Here is a 21,301-nt window from a genome sequence, read left to right on the forward strand (position 1 = left end):
TATTGTTAAAGTGTTGAAGTGTTTTTATTTAAATTGCTCAACTGAACTTGTAATTATGGCGCGCTCTTTTGTAGTTGTTGCTATTGATATTGGCTGGACAGAGTCTGCTCTTTGATTTTTACATAAAGTAAGGAAATAGATGGCAGCCAAAGCAGCAACCGTCGTCTTAAAAGCCAAGTGGTCCGTTTGTAGTTGGTGTTTTCTCTCAAATCACTGCAATTAATTGTTGTGGCAAACTTTTAACTAACGGTTTTATAGCCAAACGCACCACCAACAGCAGCAGCAGGAGCAGCAACATCAACAGCATCAACGCTATCAACATCAACAGCAACAACAACAGCAACAAATGCGGCAGCTGTTTTGTCTGTTAATTTTAATTGAAATCGGCGCGAATGTTAATTGATGAATCTGTCGCTCTGTCCAGCCCAGTCTCAAGTAAGTCAGCTGGGAGTCTTCTTAATGAAAGCTGTGCATCTTGTTTGCCGATGCTGCACATAAAGTGCAATTAAAGGCGCATAAAACCAAGCCAAAGACGACTAAATAATAACTATGAACGAATTGAAAACAATTACACTTACCGCAGGCAAAGTCCCCTGCTTGATTCGAATGAACAGCAATTAACGCACTCGAGGCGCTTTTTATTATTTTAAGTATTATTTGGATTTGTCTGGCACTGGCATTTAGCAGATTGAGATTCTTGGAGAAACACAGACCATATACACGCACACACGGTCCAAACACTTGCAACTATCCAGCTCGGTAAATCTCAATCTTGAAAACGCGGATGTGACCGTCGTCACTGCAACAGTTGCAAAAAGCAGCACGTGAAATATTTATGTAAATTTATTTGGATTTTTTGTTTTGTTTTTGCGGCAGTAAAATGCATTTGGAAACATTAAGAGGCACACTTTGCAATTGTCGTTGGGGCTGCGATTTGATTAAAGTTGAAGCCACCAGTCTGGCAGTCGACGAGCTGTCCGGCGATTGTTTTTTTGTTGTTAGTTGTTTTGTTACTGGTCGCTGGTTGCCAGCTGTTTGTTTGTAGCAGGCAGGATTTGACTTGTCAATTAGTTTGTTGCTTGTTGCATTTTCTTGCTGTTATTATTGTTGCTTTTGTTGTTTTTATGGTAACGTCTATTGCTATCACCCGAAGCACCGTTATCTGGCGCAACTCTCACAGCTAACAGCTCTTACCGCTCTTAGCGCTCAACACTCAATACTAACCACATAATGTAAGCGAGTAATGAAACGGCAGCAAGTTCGTTGCCTAAGTCTTTTGTTTAGCAGCGCGCCTGTTGTGTTATCGCTTCTGTTGCTGGGCTTATACTATAAATTTGTATGTTTTTCTTTATTGTGTATTTTTATTTTTAAATCGTTAAAATTTTATCGCATCATGTTTTTCTATATACAATATAATTAATTTGCTGATATTTTTCTTTTTACTGCACGCTTTTTATGTGATCTTTTGGCGGCAATTAAAATTAATTTAATTTAATTTGTTTTATATTTGTTACTGCGCGATGTCGTTGATGGAAACAAGTTTGTCTTTTTGATTATACTACCATGTGTTTAACTTATGTAGCCAGATACGTACAAATATATACACCTGGTATTTTGACGAAGGGCATATCCATGTACATACTTATTTACATACAGAAATATAATATGTATGCATATTCGAATGTATGTACATATATTTCATATGTGTATTAATTTGGTTTTATGGCAGCACTGAATTGCTTTTTACTGTTGCTAGTTTGGCTGCTTTTATGAGTGATTTGGTTTGAAGTAGCCACAGATGGCTAAACATTAAAAATGTTAAGCTCTCGATGCAGCTGCAAACATAATTTGCTATGCGTTGTGAGTGCAGTTCGTTGGCCAAGTGTTGCATACGGGCTCACAAAAAAAGACGCACACAAATCGCATGCAAAACGCACGCAAATCGCAACAGAAACGCGCGCACGCGACTGCGAAAACGCGTGAACAAATCAGAAAACTTTTTTGCAACGCGCGCAAACGCAAAAAGTTTAAACAGTCCCGCAAGAAAGTCGCACAGAAACTGCAAGAGGATGAAAATTGCAGGCAGCTTGAGCTCCCAGCGCAGCCGAAGTCGCCGCAGCAGCAGTCGCGGCAGCAGTTGAGTGCAATTGCCGTTGCTGTTGCCGGTGCAGCAGCAGCAGCAGCAACAGCAGCAGCGACAGCAGAAATAATAACAACAACAACAAGTTGCAAAACACCAACGAAGCGCAGCGAGCAAAAATCGCCCAGCAAAAAAGTGGCAAAATAGCAACAACCTCTCAAAGACCGACTGACCGAGTAATACAGTCCAGCAACAGCAACAACACCAACAATAATAATAACAACAACTACAGCCAAACAGGCAACAGGCTGCCGCAACCGCTGTCAGAGCCGCTGCGGCTTACGATTGAGGAGCCGAGCTCGCATACGAACCTGGGAGCAACGGCAAAAAAGCCGCTAAAACGCAAAAACCTGTTGAGCGGGCTGCGGCCGCTGTTTGGTCTCTCTGCCAGCGTCGTTCGTTGCTTCGTTTATCGCCGATCGACGACGCTCTCCAGCCCAAGCGCAAGCCCAGCTGCAGCACAATTGCGCTCAGCTGCTCTCTCGTTTGGTGTTGTTGAGTTTTGTTGTTGATTTTCCAGTCAGACGCTCTGCTGCCTGACCTAGCGGTTCATTTCCAACACAGCTGCGCTATCAGTTGCCGATCAGCTTTTGACCAATAAAAAGAGGTTTCGGCGACGCCGCTGGAAAGCGACGCAGCGACTGCGACGTCCAGAGTGCGCGAGTGCGGCTTTAAGCTTTTGGATCGAAGAGAACAGCAAGATTGACCGAAAATGTTAAGAGAACTTGGGCTCAAGCGTGTTTAGGCCCGTGGCCATTTGGTTGATAAGAAATTGAATAAAATTATATGAATTTTATTAGCAGAAACGCGTCAAGAGTTTTTATGGCATAATTTCGCAGGTAACTCCACAGCGCCTCCCGCCAAGTCCAACCTGAATCATATCAAGGCTCATTTATCAGCGAAGCGGCGCACATAAAAAATTGCCAATTTTCTGGTGAGAAACTAAGTTGCCGACCGAAACAGACATAAAACCAGCGAAAATAAAAAACGACAAAAATAAAATAAAGCTGTTGCTGCTGCTGCCGCTGGACTTCGGTGATTAAAATCATAATTGAAATGCGCCCCTTCTGCTAACTGGCCAAAGGTGTTCACTGCGCACTCCTCACTCTTTGCGGACAGACAAAGACGGCAAGACGGCAAGACGGCTAGTCGGCAAAGCAGCAACAGCAGCAGCAACAACAACAACAACAACAACAACTTTGACACTTGCCACGCGTCAATGTCAAAGGCCTGCGCTTGACAATTTAATTGTCACACGCCCGCCGCATTTGGTCAGTATCGGCGGCAGCAGCACACGAACTCGCCGGCGGGGTTCGAACTCGAACTCTATTAACGATGCCAATTGACGGACACTTGAATGCAGTACTGCTGTCAGTGTGGGGGGGTGCAAGGAGAGTGTCTCGAACTTTGCATTAACATAAACAGTGCTGAGCGGCAGGAGGAAGCAGAGGAGGAGCGTGCGCAGCAAGGGAGGCAAATAACAGCAACAGTAACATCTTGAACATTGTCATAAATAACGCGCCAATGACAACTTGTTTGGTCTCTGGCTGGGATTGGGATCTCTGGTTGAATTGGGACTGTGTCTGGGACTGGCACTGGCACTGAGACTGGGACTGCGACCGAGACAGCGACTGGGACTGCCGTCTAATACAGCAATTGACGTGCGGCGTTTGCACCTACCAAGTTTTTGATGCGTCCGCTGCAGCAGCTCCCCAGGCGGAGGCCACATAAAAGTGGCGCGGCAATTGCCAACTTTGGTCAATGCCGGCGACAAGTGTAAAACGACTGTCGATGGCGGCGAATGCTCCAGCATCAGCATCAGCATCAGTATCAGCTCCTGCTCCAGCTTGGCCTGGCCTGGCCTGGCCTGGTCTGCTGATCTGGTCTGCTCCTTTCAGCTATCGTCGACACGTTGACGGCGTGTTTGTGTGTTTATGGCAGCTGCCGTTTGATACTCATTCAAGTGCCGCCTAACATGATTTCGGTGTCATCTGCTTTTCAGCTTTAATATCGCCTGTTTAATGTGACATTTCGTAGCTGCATCTTGTTGCTTGCTGCTGCATTATTTATGAGACAAGGCAAGCGCTGCAGCATCTAACATTTCCCCATGCAGGAATCTTAAATGTTTTTTAATTTAGTGATGATTGATGTCTTGTCCACGTTGCCTTGACAACGACACACTTGACGCGTACTGAAACTCTAAACTGCGAAGTCGACAGCGACAGCGACGTTGACGTCGACTGCATCTGATTACCATTGACTGTTGGCTGGTGCCTGTGGGGATACGCAGCCATAGACGACGTCAGCACAAAAGTCAATTAAGCGGCGATTTAAATGCAGGCAGGGTCAATGTCAGGCTGCAGACTAGAAAGGAGTGCCTCAAATGGCAGCCAGATTTGGCCTAATGGTCTCTGGCTACGTGCTGCCCATTGTGCCCCATTTGACCTGATTTTATTTGCAGTATTTTACTTTTATTACTCACTGTATACTGTGCACAGTGGTCGGTGCTTGGTGCTCGGTGCTCGGTACTCGGTGCTTGGCAATGATGCGGAACTGAATTCGAAATGAAATTGCAACCACAAATTGCAAGGCGGCCTATCGACAATTTCATTTTTCTCAATGCAGTCGGGTTCAAAAGGTTTGGCAAATTATAAATTAAAAGTAAATCGAATCGAATGCGCGCTCATTTGTCTCCGAACTTGAAAGTGCCTATCCCGCTTGGTAGCTTGTGAAAGTCAGGTTTGGGGTCAAGCCCAGGCACCAGCCGTTCAGCAGGTGCATGCCAAATCCGTTTGTCAGCACTGTCAGTCGCGTGTGTTTTTCCAGCTTGTTCTAATTTGCATGCAAACGGAACTGAAGCCGGACTGGCATCGATTCTGGCGCTGACAGTGGAACTACGTCTGTTTGCCTGCCACATGCCATGACGAATTACTTGACACTGGCACCTGGATAGATCCGCACACAGGCGAACACACACATATACATACTTGTGCACACATACACAGTCAGCCTTCAGCTGTCGCGCCGTGTGGGCGTCCTCAGTGGCATGCCAAACCGATTGCGATTGCGATTGCGATTCCGATTGCCGCAATCTCAATTCATAATGATTATGCCGGTCATTAGCAGGCGAGCACCAAAAACAAGCGCAACAACAAATACAGCAGTGGCAGCAGCACCAACAGCAGCAACAGCAGCAGCAGCCGGTTCACTGCTAATTACAATTGCCTGACAACGCAAACGGGCGACTTTTACGAGGACATTGGCAATGGCAATGGCTACGGCCGGGCTGATTTATGCCCACGCATTGCCATTGGTGCAGATTCCATTGGCCATTGCTGTTGGCCATTTGCCTGTCAGCTTTTAGTGCGTGCATCACTCATTGTTACAGTTAGAGAGTTGGCGGCTCTAATTTAATTTAAATGAAACTCTCTGTGGTCAAAACACCCGCGCGATATAGCCGCGATATAGCCGCACGCTGCACATTTATCTGCCAGCGGCAGCGACTCCAACTGGCAATAGGACTGAGATGGAGACTGTGACAGCAACTGGGCAAACGGATCTTGCTCTACATCCACTTGGCTGTCGGCAGTCCGGCTGTCTGGCTGTCCGGCTGCTGCAACATTTCAAGTGTGTTTGGATTTTTGCTAGGTGAAATTTTGAGCTGACGTGGGCGTTGCAATATTTTCGGTTTTATGGCCGTCGTTCACAATGCACTTCAATTTCTGTCTCTCGGCGGGCAAACATTGCAAAACTGGCACTGCCATTAACCCATTAAAATGTACCTGCAGCTCGACATCAAGCTGGGTCTTCAATTTGAATCATATCCGAGCCGGGGTGCTCGAAATATCCTAAACTCTGCTCCGAGTATTTAGAGTAAGCGTTTAAGTGTTTAAGTTATAGAAGTGAGTAATATAACCTGAATACTTTTAGAGAGCTTCAGCAGAGGCCCGTTGGCTATTTGATAAATCGTGTTATATTGTTTTTTAACAATCTTAATCTATAATTAATTAGAAAAATGAATGCTAATAGTGTAAACGACTGCCCGCTTGAGCTTGTCAGAAGGTTGATCATCAGCGGCAAACCAGAATCAGCGATTGTCATCGTCAGCGTCATCATTGTCTCTGGCTCATTGCTGTTAATTCATTTTGCTCGCGCTTATCAACAGCGCCATCAGCGCAAAAGCGAACATTTGTTAAACACTAAATGCACTTATTTGTTTTGTGGCAGTGGCATCCGCATCCATAGCTGCCGCCGCCGCAGTTGCAGTCGCAAGAATGCTATCAACGGCGGCCACACAGCGGCCGCGACGACGCCGCCGACTACGACGACTAACTGACTGACAGTAGTTAGGAGCTGCAACTTGGCCGCGCAGTGGGGAAGCTACTAAAATGAGCAGCCGAGTCAGAGTCAAAGTCAGAGTGAGCCCCATGGCGGCACCAACTCTGACTCCGACAACACAGTTTTGACTCCCACGTTTGCGCAGGCGCATTGCACAAATTGCATTATTTGCACGCCGCACAGTTGTCTGCCAGTTGGAGTTGTTGTTGTAGTTGTTGCTGTTGTTTGTTGACTGTTGACTGTTGTTGTTACTATTATCATCAACATTGTTCTTGTTTGGGTTTTGGTCGCTTGGTGCGCAAAATTTCTAACGTTTTGCTGCTCGGTGCATGACGGCAGCGGCACTTGACGCCACGAGAACATAAAAATGCTTTTCAGCACTCGCACTCGAAACGATGACGCTGCTGCTGCGCTGCTCAACTAAACTACTCCAGTCAAAATAGCATTTTAATAGACGCAGCAGCTAAAAAAAAAAAAAAAAAAAGATAAAAGCAGCAACAGCGAGTCGACACGACGACCTGGCCCCGGCTTTATGACGCTGCAACATGTGAAAATACTTGAGGAGAAGAAATTACAAGCACACGCTTTTCTAATCTAAGAACCTTTTGCTGCATGTCCAAAAATTTGACAGCGGGCTGCGGGGCGGGCACAAATCTTTATTTTGTGTTTTTTGTTTTTTTTTTTTATGTTCGCGGCGCGTCCAAGGAATAAAACCCAGTTAGCTTCCTCTGCCCCCAAAACAAATACCACTTGCAACGCCCTGCTCAGCGGCTTACGCTCTGATGCTGAGTGCTGCTTTGTTGTTGATGTTGTTGTTGTTGGTGTTGGTGTTCGTGTTTACTCTGCTGCTGAGGTGCTGAGCTGGTGCACATTTAGCTCAACGGTTGACTTACCCTTACCCCATTTATTTGGGTGGGTGTTTGTGTAATGAGCAACTGTTTATTGCTGTCTGGAGCTGGCAACTGAAGTGCTCATCATGACAGCTGTAAATTTGCCAAGGCGAAGATGATTTATAATTGTCATAGACTTCCTGGTTATAATATTTAAACTGGCGACTGCGACTCAAAAGCACTGTAAACTGCATTGCACAGATATTGTACATGTAAGCACTTCTGCTCGTAATCGCACATGGCATATACATTTCAGCTCCTTGGCAGCTGTTGGGCATCATGAGCTGCCCCAAAACAAACAAAGACTGTTATGCGGCACTACTTGAGCTTGAGCAGGAGCAACTGTTGTTGTTAACCTGCACTGTTATAGTTGAAAACGTCTGCAAATTGCTTTTATTTTCATTATAACTCATTTTCCAATACCAAATAGTATTTGCTACATTTTCATAAGTGGGCACTCAGTCCATTTGCAAATTTTACTCAGATACGAAAGTGCACAATGTATCATTTATTGCTGCTGGAATTTAATTTCCTATTTTTATTTGCCTAGTTCCTCGGATCATGTTCGATCGCATGGCATACTCTATAAATCACTCGGCGTCCATAAAATTGCCTGCAATAATAACAATAGTAAATAAGCAAGCGAATTATGCAACTTCAGCCAGGCCAGAGGCAGTCTGTGGCAATTAATTTAATTACAACTGCATCAAAACACACGCCACGCCCCTTAATATTTTAATTAGTTTTAAATGCTCTTCATTACAACAGACGGGTCGAATCGCTGAAGCGTTGCTGCTAGCCCGCGCCACCTCTTGGCTAACAAAAATGCGAAAATAGTTCAATTTAACGAGGTCCATTTATAATTTTATTGACTACCAGTCGACAGTCTATGGACGGCAAGTTCTTTGGCGCAGTTTTGAAATTCGGCGCAGCAGAAGCGCCCCCGGCGCAGACATGTGCGATTGGGACTCGGATTGGGCTTTTGTTTTGCATAGCTGAATTTTCGACATTAGTTTGCAATTTGATGGCCCAAAGCTGTCACGCCGGAAAGCAGCAAAACTTAAACTGAAAAAACAAAAAAATGTAAAGCAGCAACACATTTGCAACATTTTGACTTCTCGTCAAAAGTGGCTGTTCCACGGCCCAGACAATGTTTGCTAAACAGGCACACGTCGAGCCACCGAAAAGACTTCAGTTGAGGTCTCAGCCTCAGCCTCTGACATATTCCTTGTTGACGGCGCACGACTTGGTTAAGGACGGCCGCCGTCTCCGCCGCTGACTGGCACGGATTGAGGGCATCATTATGATGTGACTGTGACTGTGACTGCAGTGAAAACGGCAAATGCTGTGGTGACGGTGACGGCGACGGCGACGGCGACGGCGAAGGTAACCCTTCGGGAGGGGCTACATAAACATTTTCATTTTCGTTTGGCATAGAAACGTCGCCGGTTGGCACATTTATCAAAAAATGCCTTACTGACATTTGCAAGCCACTTGAAGTGGGTTAGCGGTGCAGCAGTGATTTTTTATTTTGTTGTCCACGTCCAGCTCTAAGCTCATTAATTTTATTTGTTGCCAAGAAAGATTGTTTGGAGCACATTGCCGCCTTAAGGCGTCGCGACGTGGCGATTTCTCAATACGCAATTTTATAGCCATCTATTGAATTGAGAAATGACTCAGAGATTTACTGCCCCAATTGCCAATTAGAGATTTGTTAAATCAAAGGGCGGCCCTCTAATGATATCAGCCCCAATCCGAGCAATAATAATGTTTTCTGTAATTTAACGATTTGTTTGCAGCTAGTAGGCCACTAAATCAGTTAACGCCTGCAGCTAACTAGCTGAGATAACGAGCCAAAGCTAAAAGCAAATTATTTTGACATTTGCAACCGCAATACGCCCGATCGCCCGTTGACTCTGATGTAATCGCCGCCTGGCATCGGCCTGGCAACAAAACATTAGCGTTGGCCACAAATATGTTTTATCGCATTTATTATCAGTTGCACAAAATCGTTTATAATTGAAAAACTGTTAACTAGATTAGCGGCCATTAAAGACGAATGCGTTTTGGCCCGCGCCGGTCGACAGTCGACGGACAGTTAAACTAAACGGCGGGCGTTGCATTTGGCAGCCAGTTTATTGGCTGGCCAGATACGTCATTCACCCAATCGGCTAGTTTAAAAGCTAAATCACTCAGTTTCAGTTACCAAAATGGTGCTATTGGTAAACGCCAGTCCAATAAATCAGCAGCGGCAGCCCGAAGGAACATGCTCCCCATTTTCGATTTTGTTTATTTAAGTGCATTCAAATATGCCTTTTTACTTTTAGATCTAATTAAGTTGTTTAAGTGGAATTTGCGACCATAAAATTATGCAAATGCTGTCGCACACTCGAGACTCACTCGCTTCATGCATTTTTACATTGGTAATTTGCGCGCTGGATCCCTGAGGGGCCACCGAGTAAATCGTAAATCACAAAACTAGGCAAGTTGGGGTTTTCTTTGGCAGTGTAAATGTGCGGCGAGGGTGGAGCTAACGCTTCGTGTTTGCACAAGCTTGGAAAAAATATTTCTCAAAATTTTATTATAGTTTTTATTTTTTTTAAATTTACCAGCTGGTAATCAAGCATTATTATTGATTATTAACTAATAGTAAAATATAATTTTAATAGAAATGGCAGACACTTAAACTATGTTTGTAAATTCAAGATTATTACTCTACCTTACGAGATTTTAGGAAGTTTCATAAGTATATATACCCGTACTATACATATTTATTCTTTATTAAAATATTCCCTTGAATATATTTAAGGAACTGAGCTGCAGTTGTTTTGTGAAGACCATTTGATTTCGAAACATTTTAAGTCTCTCAGTTACAGTTACGAGCATCTGCGCAGATGTTGTATAAAAGTTCTCATGATCGTTAAAAAGCGCATCATGAATTTTTAATTGTCATCAACGCACAACACGAGGCAGACTTATTCGTACACGCATTTGTTTATTTGATTTTTATGATGGCTTCTTCTTGGTTCGTGGTCAGATCTGCCAACTGGCAACTGGCAACTGCCGATTGTCGACGGCCGAGGATGACGCTGGGCTTGTTTGCTTGTTTAGTGCCCACACACGCACATAAAGATGTCAACGCTTAACTTATCAAGCAACTGAGGCAAGCCGCGGCAGACGACGCCAACGACGCTGACGTTAATACAATAAAAACTACAATAATTTCTTGTTTGAGTTTTATTTGCGTGTCGTTGCTGGACACACAAAATACAAATACAAGTAGCGCCCACCGTTGGCCGTTTATCAAACAACAATAAACTGTAATTTATGAAAAATGCTTGTAAAATGACGATAAAACAAGTGCCAGCCAGCCAAACGGACAGACGGACAGACAGACAGACAGACAGACAGACAGACACACGGACGAACGGACGCTGCAGCCATAGAGACAACAAGCACGACGACAACGATGATGATGATGACATGGACATGGACATTGCTGCCAGTCTTGTACAGGGGCAAAGCTTAAGCCCGAGCCATAGCCACAAGTTTACAGGCATGTGGGTGTCTCTGCGTGTGTGTGTGTGTGAGTGTGTCCGTGTCTGTGGGAGAGCACAAAGCGAAGACAAACAATTCATTGTATGCAAGTGTCTCGTGGTCGAGGCCTGGGGTCTGCGATCCCAGCTGCATCTTCACTTTGGCCTGCACATTTGACCATTGTCGACACGCTTGTTTTGTGCACCCAGCCAAGTGGGCAGCCAGCTACGGCAACTGTTTTGGCCCAGTCAGGCGACAGGTCAAGCCAACAACAGTTTTCCAAGCCGAAACTTTTGCTTTCATACTCTAACTTGGGCGAGCTCTTTATCTAATTGTGCTAGACATGCTTAACAATTGCATATTAATTGAGTGCATAATGTTTTGCAAGTCAGCCCCTAAAAACGCTGACACCACAATTTAGGCAGCCCTCGAAAAACACATTAAAGTTACTTGTCAGGCCAGGAGACGGTAGGATGTAGATGAATGAATAAAACAATTCTGTGGAAAGGGGTTTTCTTTCTCGCCGTGAGTCAGACACGCCCCATGTGACAATTTTCCTTATGACAATTAGTCATGCAAATTTGTTTACTGATACGCGCGACGGCGGTCGATAGTGCTGCTGTCCTTTCAACAAATAGATACAAGTATAGTGAAATGCGTTTTGTTTAGCTTGCCATGTCCTGTCGCTGTTAGTCGTGTATTCGAACAGTCTGTAGCTGGTGGCGTTAGCAGTAGGTGAAAATGTTGCAAATAAAGCTTCCATCTTACACCTTGTTGTATTGTTTTGTTTTCGCTGTTTGTGTGTCTCGCAAATAAAAATAAATGCAAATCGCCTGGCGAGAAGCCACCGCAGAGGCACGACGAACGGCACGAAGACTCAATTCAGCCTCAGAAATGAGGAACAAGCAGGGAAACCGCAGGAAAACAGCCAAATTATGTAAAACCCTGGCAAGAGGCACCCCAAGTATCAGCTAACAAATTGTGGCTTAGTCCCCGTTGAGAAGTTGTGATGTTGTTGAAGTACGGCACCATGTCTTTTACTCTTTGCTAGGTTGTCTGTCCGTCTGGGCCAATTCGATTAACATAAAACGAAGAACTATTCGCCATAATAAAAGACATTTACTTGCAGCAACATAATACAAATTTGTAAGCACGATTTTTTTAGTATTTAAGCAGCAGAGCTGACACCTCAAACATAGCTGAAGACAATGCAGATACTCCGCTGGCCAAGCAATAAACCAGCAACAAATTATTCAGTTTCTATTAATATCATCGCAACATCCAGTACGCAACCGCTTGAAAAATTCATCTATCACAAAATTTTCTAATAAAATAAAGAGATTCAAAGAGTTAATCATTGTCTCAATGTATCAATTGAAATTATTGATTGTCCTTTGAAAGTCAGACAGGCACATATACATATATATATATATAGGCACATAGATCTTGCATTAGACAATTGTCATACAAGTTCAAAAGAAAAGAAAAATAAGAGGAAGAAGAGAAAAACAATTTATGGCACCACGATCTGTTGACAAATTTCTCACAACACGATCCATAAATTATGTGGCCGTGACCGTGGGCTGCCTGTGGAAAAGCTAATCCAGAGATGGCGGTGCCGGCCGATCTTCCAGCCGCACGACATGTGGGGCAATTTGGAATCGTAATCGTGCAATAGGTGTCATTGGAGAGTGCTGACACTATTTCGTTGGCCTAACGCTTCTAATTTTTTGCAAATTATTTGATATGACTGTGCCGAAGGTCGATGAAACACGAAAATAAAACTTATCATAAGATTTACTCTCCGACCTTAAAATGAATGTTGTTGTTGTAACTTTCTCCAAGTGACCCAAAGTAATGGGTGTTGCTGTTGTCATGGAGGATCAGTTGAGGCGGCACATATGTTTTATTGCAGACATAAAAAACGCCATATCAACTCTGGCATGCGGCAACATAAGGTAAAAACAAAAACAATTTAAGAAATAACTTTGTATAAAATCCAACAGCTACTACCCAAGGAGCAGACACAGTTGGTCGGTTAGGTTGTGCCTTTTAGCAAGGGCAAAAATTTACATTTTTCTCTCTCGCTCTCGACAGATAATGATATGGGGCACACGCAGCACAAACAACAACAATTGATTGATAGTTGTGCCACTTTTTTGCCACTTCAACTATTGAAATAATAAGTTTGCATTTTAAACGGACATATCATTGCCCTAATTGCTATATCATATATCCCCAGGCAATTACGTCCGTTGCACATGTAAACAATGTAAAATGCAATGCGCAGCTTTTAATAAATTCTCTTTTTTCTTTTTCACTGCAGTATTCTGTGGTAGCTTGTGCTCGACATGTGGGTCAACATTAATGAAAGCTTCGCCTCGGAAATTTACCAGCTGTATGCACTGGTACTGCAGGTCATCGATGGAAGAAGCATCTTTTATTACAATCCAAACAAGCTGGAATGCAGCTGGCAATCGTTTCAGCAACACAACTTAACCACCCAGCCGCAGTGGGTGTGGCGCAGCCAAATGCCCTATGCCCTACTAAAAGAGCAACAAGCCAGTGAGCTGTTTGTTTTAGCCTGCTTGCCTGAGCGCTTCAATATGAACGAGCTGGCTGGATTAACAGCCAGTCTGAGTCATTTGAGGGATGCACCTGTGCTTATAGAACTGACGAGCAGCAGCCTCCTCCTTAGCTCGATCAAGGACTCGCTGGCTACTCAAATCCTATCGTATTGCCTGCAGAGCTACATGCTAAATGTGGCGCTGTACTTTCAGGACTGGACAAGTCCTGTAATTCTTTACAGCTTCTTGGCATTTCCTAACTTCTCGCTGATCAAGAATCGATTCACTAGTTCAAGCTTATCTAGACAAGGAGGTCAACTGTTTCCTAACCAATTAAACAATCTTAAAGGCTACACACTGCGCGTCATGCCCGATTTTTCTGAGCCAAATACGATTCTCTATCGCGATGCACTCGGAGTAACACGAATCGGAGGATTTATGTGGAATTTCATAGACACATTTGCCAAGAAACTTGGTGCCAGCTTGAGCTTGGTCCATCCAACATGGCGGCCCGGAAGAAATTTGGGTGAAGCGTATATGTTGGAATTCACAAAAAATGGAAGCGTGGACATCGGATTAATCACTGTACAGGTGGCGGAAAGGTATCGAAATAGGTAAGCACAGATCTTCTTATTAAACGAATAAGCGTGCTTTACTCGAAAGTGCGCGACTAAGAAATATCCTGTGCTCAGCCCCGAGCTCACCTTATATTCAGATCAGAATTTGACTTCCAGAAATGTTCAGGTCATAAAGATGTCACCCAAATGATTGAAAATACCTAAGCCCAAGACTGTATATCCAATTAAGGAGCTATCTTAAATGTTAAATATTGCGTATAGGCGAAAGGCTACATACTAAGAAGGGTGTCTCTAGCTCTGAGATACGCCTAAAAACTCGAATTTTAATATAGACTTTTATCGATTTCAAGGAAACAGGGCAAGCTATAAGTAATGAGATCAACTCGTTTATAAATACGGACAAGTAGATAAGCAGACAAACGGACGGACATAGTTAGATCAACTTGTAATATGTGTATGAAGCCGAATTAGTCGACTTCTGCCATTTGTATAAGTTTGCACAATACCATTATATAACTTTTACCCATTCCAGTGTATAAAAAGAGTACTTATATTACACCAGTTTTTCTATAGGTATTATCAATACTCATATCCGATCGTATATGGAAGTTGGTGTATCATGTTGCCGCTGGAGCGTCCCATTGAGGTGCGTGCAGTGTATGAACGAATTCTGGAGGCCAAGGCGCTGGCCCTGCTGCTGATCAGTTTCGGCTGTTACTACTTATCGTTCTTGCTGGAAGTTGTCCCTTTTTCGACCTGGATTCGTTACTGCTGTTGTTGTCTGCGCCTTACGCCTCGGCTACTGGCTCTACTAGTTGTATGTGCCTGTCAGGCTCAGCTGTTTTCGCTGATGATAATGTGTCCCGGGGAAGCCCCCATTGACAGCTTTGATGCCTTGCTTGCATCGGACTTACGCATCTTTGGCTTACGTTCGGAGTTTGATAGCTTGGATGGGGACTTTCGAGCCAGGTATGCAGCGGCATTCAGGCTGACCAACAACGTAAGCGAGCTTTTTAAACTGCGGAACAGCTTCAACACCAGCTGGGCATATACAATCACGACAATCAAATGGGTCATAATGGACGCACAACAAAATTATTTCCAAAGTCCGCTCTTTCGCTACTCAGAGCTGTGTTTGACTCACAATTATCCCTTTAGCATCCTCTTGTCCGATGAGTCTATATATCATAAATCGCTTAAGCTCTTTACCATGAGGACACAAGAATCGGGCCTACTTTTGCATTGGATGAAGCAAAGCTTTCTTGACATGCTAAAAGCGGATCGCATGCAGCTCAAGGACTACAGTAAGCCCAATCAGGTCCAACAGCTACGACTACAGGACTTTCAGATTGCCTGGCTCTGCTATGGTGGCGGGTTATGCTTAGCGGTTATTGTGTTTGCAGTCGAGCTGCTGCGATTCTATGTCAATGTGTGCTTGGATAGCTTGTAGAGCTGCAAAAGTCATTGTTGCTTTGTGGCATATAAAATAAATGCAAATTGGCTGTCAGAAAACCACCGCAACATCACGACGATCTATACGAAGACTCATTTCAGCAACAGAATTGAGGTGCAACCACAAGAAAACAACCGAATTATGCTAAATCCGGGCAACAAGCGCAAACGAATTAGGTTCTAAAACTAACCAACACCTGCAATGGAGTCGGAAAGTCTAAACTTGGATGCTATTTGGAAAAATTGTACAGATATCCTAATTGTCTGTTGTGTAACATAAAATAGGTCTAGGCATTTTTGAAAGCAAATATAACAATATTTTCACGCTATTTTGCATATGCACATAATCACATGCAGAAATTTATGAATGCTCCACAATCACAGAATGGCAAAAGGTTTGTCTTTACCTTGGAACCAATCGTATGAGTCACTGTCAGATGCGGACCGCCCTGGTCGACGGTGTCGGTCTGGCCACCGCGTCATCGTTGTGGTCGTCCAGGTGTTCAATTAAATACCGACGTTGACCTTAATACTCGAGCTGCTGCAAAAGGCTGCCAGAATTTTTGACAAATTGTCGCTGAATGTGCGCTGAAATCAAGTTTATGGTCAATTTGCTTGAACAACTTTTAAAAAATACTCATTTACACACGCACAGAAATGCATATATATACTTATACACATACACACTTACACACACGCATATACACGGGTTGCGCAGAATAAGCCATACAAGACTTTTTGATTTCAACTCTATCACATTGTCGGCTCTGGTAGAAAGTTGCACTAAGCTGGCATTAAAATACCAAAAATAGTCAACGGCCGTTGCAACTGCCAATTCCAAGGTGTTAAAATACTAACGTATGCATTAAAATTGCTGATGAAGCGTCTTGTAGTCTGGCTGACTCGTTGGTTTAGCTGGATTGTAGGATTACCAAATATTTGCGACTGCTGCCAAAAGTCAAAAGAAATCAATCAAAATGCCACAATCAACAACAATAGCAACAACACCAAGCACGGGCGCCAAAAGGCAACAAAAGGCAACTGCGACAACAACAACAGCAACAGCAACAACAACAACAACAGCAGCAACAACAACATCTGCAACTGCAGCAACACACGCCACCGACAGAAGCGACAGTCTGACGTGTGCCTAAGACGCTTAGTGGCTGCCTGGCAGACGGCGGCTGCTGGCGTACCGACAGACAGCCCCTCGTCTCTAAGTGGACAACAAAACGCCTCCAACACTTTTGGGCGCGAAAAATGTGTTGCCATTGCCGGCAATGCTGCTGTTGTTGTTGTTGTTGCTGCTGTTGTTGTCGTTGTTGTATTAAGTTTCCCGGGCCAAGTGTTTGCCAAGTGCTTTGGCTGACTGGCTCTGACTACATGTTGCAGTTGCAGTTGCAGGGGCGTAACGGCTTTTATACTCCGACTCGAGCTGCAACTCAGCTTCATGTGTTGCATATAAAATAAATAAGCCAACTTTGATCTTCATTTGTTGTTGTCAAGCAGCTGACATGACTCTGCCATTGCCATCGGGCTTGACACATATTTGCATAGTTTAGTCGAGAACAAAATGGCAGCGCCAAAATGTTGACAAGTGTCAGTCAGGCGAACGCTCCGTGGAGCCCGCGATTCTCGCATCTTGGGCTGCAGCTAAATCGCATCGCGTCGTGAATAAATTTGCATGTGGTCGCATCTCACGCTTTGGCCAAAGATTCGGCATATATTTTGCGGTTGAAGCAGTGAAATTTTTCGATATTTTGAGCGCACCTTTATGGTCTATTATACTAACGGGAATGCCCCGAGAGCAAGCTGGCCGATCGTCGACGTCGGCAATAATAAGTAAATTGATTGAAATGTGCGATATCATGTTGGCCGCTATTGAACGGAAATGGCCAACTTCACTCCCGCCCCCCCCCTCGTTCCGCAACAAAAACTCCACACAATTTTGTGGTAGCGCATTCAATGTCGATTTCGTTTTACACCCGAGGCGCAGATACGCAGCCACAGATAGACGAGTGGGGTTGGGTCACTTGGCTGGGTCGCTGCCAATGCCACGCACACGGGGTGCGGCCCGGTCCATGACGCCCACCCAGCTAGCCCACCGGCCAATCAGTTAAGGTCGGGGTCGGGCTGCCTCAATGTTGACTATATGCTTTAAATAAATCATTAGCGCATTTGCAGCGGCCTAAAACAGTTGCCATCACCATAGATTTCAGAATTCTATGTTCACTAATTTTTAAGTGAATCGCATTGTAATGCAACATTTTTTTTTTTGTTAAAATTAAATTTGCTAATTAGTTTACTCTGTTTCCGCATTTGGCATAATATTTAATCTTAGGGTTCCCTTTCGCAAGATCGACGCCAAAAGTCTTTTGATGTGCATGTGCGCCAAATTTGTGAGCAGCAGCAGCAGCAACAACAACGACAACAGCAGCTACTTGGCGACATGTTGCTGGCGTGTAATTAGCATGCTAACTGGCTGGCAGCTTAGCAGACTTTTTGGCCAGCTTACACCAAAATCTGGCGCACCTGTAGCTGTTGCCGTTTCCGCCAGCGCCGCCAGCGCCGCCGCAGACACCGTCATCTCAAATGATCTCATAAAATGCTACTTAACACGTCGTTGTTGCTGTTGGTCGGCACCTTAGTCGCATGTTAAACTCAGCCGCAATGATAACTCTTTGGCTCGTGTGTGCCACTAACTGATCGTGTGAACGTCTGGCTGGCGATTTTTATTGACTTTTCATTGATCGCTGCCGAGCAGCACAAATTAAAAATTACAAAAATAATTCTTTTTAACATCGCCGTCTTTTTGGCACATGCGTAATTAAAACACTGTAAAAACTCTCGAATTGTGTTAACCAGTTGAATTTTTTTTTATTGTCGCCGCTTGTGATTTTTGTAATTTTTTTGCGTGCGCTGCAATATGCCGCTTTTATATGCCCAATGCGAGCTGGTGTAATGCATTTTAATGTACATATTTGATTTTTGGTTTTTTCTCATTTTTTTTCTCCAAAATTTAATGGACTCTTTTTGTGCACATGCAAATATATGGTTTCCTGTCTGCTGGCAGCAACAGCAATAACAGCAAGAACAACAAGAACAACAACAACATCGGCAACAACAGTAAATGCTTCAGCCCATAAATAGGCAATTTTCGTTTGGCCGTTTAACGCCAACACCAAAATTGGCGCAAGTTTCGAGCTGGTCTGCAACGAGTCGAATCGATTATCGTGCACTTAACACCAAGCAGCTCTTTAACCTGTGCTCTGCTCTGTTTTGGGCCAAGTTGGGGCAGTGTTACCCTTAAAGGTTTTTCTGTAACAATTTTGAAAATATTTTCAATCAAAAACTAGGCGGTAACTGCTGCATGTACTAAGCGTTGATTGCTCGGTACTGCATTGCAGCACCATGCCACGCTGCACTCGAACATGATTGAAAAACAGAAACCTCGGCCAGAAAGCCGCAATCAAGGCCAGCACTGGCATCATTATCAGCATCAACTGCTTCGGCTTCGGCTGTGGCATCGGCATCGGCATTGGCTTCGTGCTGATTATCAGCATGTGCACTGGCTGGCCGACAACGACGACGTCGCCGCATGTGCTTTTGCCCTCGATCCATAGATCAAGATCATAAATAGCAATAAGCGAAGCCAGACAATGTCTGCTAACTGTTTCAGGCAATCAATCAATCCATCTGGCCGATGCTGCGCCGACTGCAGCTGCTCAGTTGACGCCGACAGCATTTCGCGAGCCGCGCTGCCCATTTGGAAAGTTCATTCAGTTGCGCTTCAGTTTTTCCTCTATTTTTATTTATTTATTTATTATTTATTTTTTTTTTTCTAAAACCAAGTCTGCTGCGGCATTATAAAACGTGATCGATTGATTTGTGCGACCGCAGCGGGGACAGCGGGGACTGCTGGGCAACGGCAGCGGTGGCTGCAGCGGTTGCAGCAACAGCTACAGCTACAGCTGAAGCGCCGGTTGCAAGTTCAACGAGCCGATTGACTGACTGACTGCTGACTAGATAATTGTAGCGTTCTGCCGCTGACGCTACTCTTTTTTTTTTGCGCTAAACAGCTGGAGCAGCGAACAGCCAGCCGAGGAGGCCGTGCTGCCACATAGCTGAGGCATGCAGCGCATTCCACTTGGCTTGGCCAGCTTCTTTTTCCTCTCCATCTCCATCGCCGCTCCATCTCCTTCTCCGGTTTCCTGCTCACTAGCGTCTGCTCTCGCTGAAAGCGGGCAATCTGTCAGGCTGACAGTTGGCCCAGTCACAGAATTCTGCCGGCCGCTGTCGGCATTGCATTTGATGATTGATGATTGTTGAAACGCGAACAAAATTATGATTAAATAAGTAATTGTAGTTAAACAAAACGGCAATAGCGATGGAAATGGTGATGGTGATGGTGACGACGTCGTCGACGACGAGCACGATTGAGCCAAAATGGCCAGCAAAAAATGCTAAGCAGCCAGCGATTGGGACGCGGCTAAGTGCAGCGGCTGAGATAGATGAAAAGCAGTTGGATCAGTTGCAGCGGCAGATGGAGATGGATATGGAGATGGAGACAACGCTGACGTTGTTATGAATGATCTTGACTTTTGCAGCCGGACGGGCAGCGCCATTCAATTAGCTTAGCATGGCCAGTCAGTCAAAGACATCGGATGCACACAATTTTTGGCGAATTCACTTAGCTAGTCGAGGCCTAGGTCAATGCTGGCAGCGTTATTGTTGCCTAGACAGCAACTGCTTGGGTGGGCCAGTGCTTATCTTAAGGTTAAGAGCAGTTATAAAGCATGCAACACGTTTTACTCACTCTCACTAAAACACACACACACAGAAACACGCGCACACACAGATGTGATAACTATAGCACGATATATGAAACGAATGAAATAACTCAGCACTCATAATAAATTCAAACGCTTGGCAATTAAATCGTAAATTTTTACAACTACAAATTTACAGTTATTAAAAACATAATTTGTTGTTGCTGCCTGCTATTATTAATTACTACAACAATTTGGTGTCACGCTGAAAAACAACGGGCGACGTTGGCGGCGACGGAGGGAAACGTCGTTTGTTGCATTTGTTAAATAAGTAGTCGAAACGAACGAAAGACTTAGGCTACGAACTTGAGTTCAATCAACATTTTCAATTTAAAAGCATTCGCTGTTGCTGTGCTCCGCAAGTCATTGGTGCACTGGCACGTTTTTGTTATGTGTGCCTTAACACTGGCGAGGGCTACCTCAAAAGTTACGAAACAGTTTATTTTAATTGGTGTCTCCATATATTATAGTCAGGAATTAACAAAGCAATAAACATTAATAAAGTCAGCATGCGAAATATGCACGCTTAAAAGTTGCAATTTTTCTCAGCTACTTATTATACGCCTGACGTGGTAGACGGTATTGTTGTGAATCGTGGAGCACGTGTTACCCCCGATAGACTTCGCTGCTAATCGCCCATATTTACCAATGTCGTTTGCTCATTCGTTTAGCTTGGCTCGATCGATGCTTATCGGCAAATGTGTTGAATGCTTGGCGAGTGCACAGCCGTTGCAAAAAATTAATTAGAACAAAATACAAAACGCGAAAATATTTACAACAATGGGCGTGCCCGTTCGAAACATTTTGTGTATTTGTTTTGGCAAACAATTGGCAACAATTTGTGGCAACAACTGCCAGTCAGAGCCGCAGTCAAAGTCACAATGCTCAGACAGGCATGACGATGTGGCAGCCGTGGCGCTATCGCGATTTATGTTTCTATGAATTATTTGCTAAATTGGCTGCCCGCACA

General features: G+C 44.3%; 1 protein-coding gene across 1 annotated transcript; it reads left to right on the forward strand.

Annotated features, from left to right (window-relative positions):
• The first annotated feature begins 13,256 nt into the window (after positions 1–13,256).
• On the forward strand, positions 13,257–15,500 carry Ir94h (Ionotropic receptor 94h). Its single transcript, XM_064696790.1, has 2 exons — positions 13,257–14,086; positions 14,624–15,500. Exons 1-2 carry the CDS (start codon positions 13,257–13,259, stop codon positions 15,498–15,500), a joined length of 1,707 nt encoding a protein of 568 aa, XP_064552860.1.
• The last annotated feature ends 5,801 nt before the right edge of the window (positions 15,501–21,301 follow it).

Source organism: Drosophila montana, unplaced genomic scaffold (genome assembly GCF_035044405.1).
Source record: "Drosophila montana isolate Dmon_TW-CO22-7 unplaced genomic scaffold, ASM3504440v1 contig_3848_1, whole genome shotgun sequence".
NCBI classification, from domain to species: Eukaryota; Metazoa; Arthropoda; class Insecta; order Diptera; family Drosophilidae; genus Drosophila; species Drosophila montana.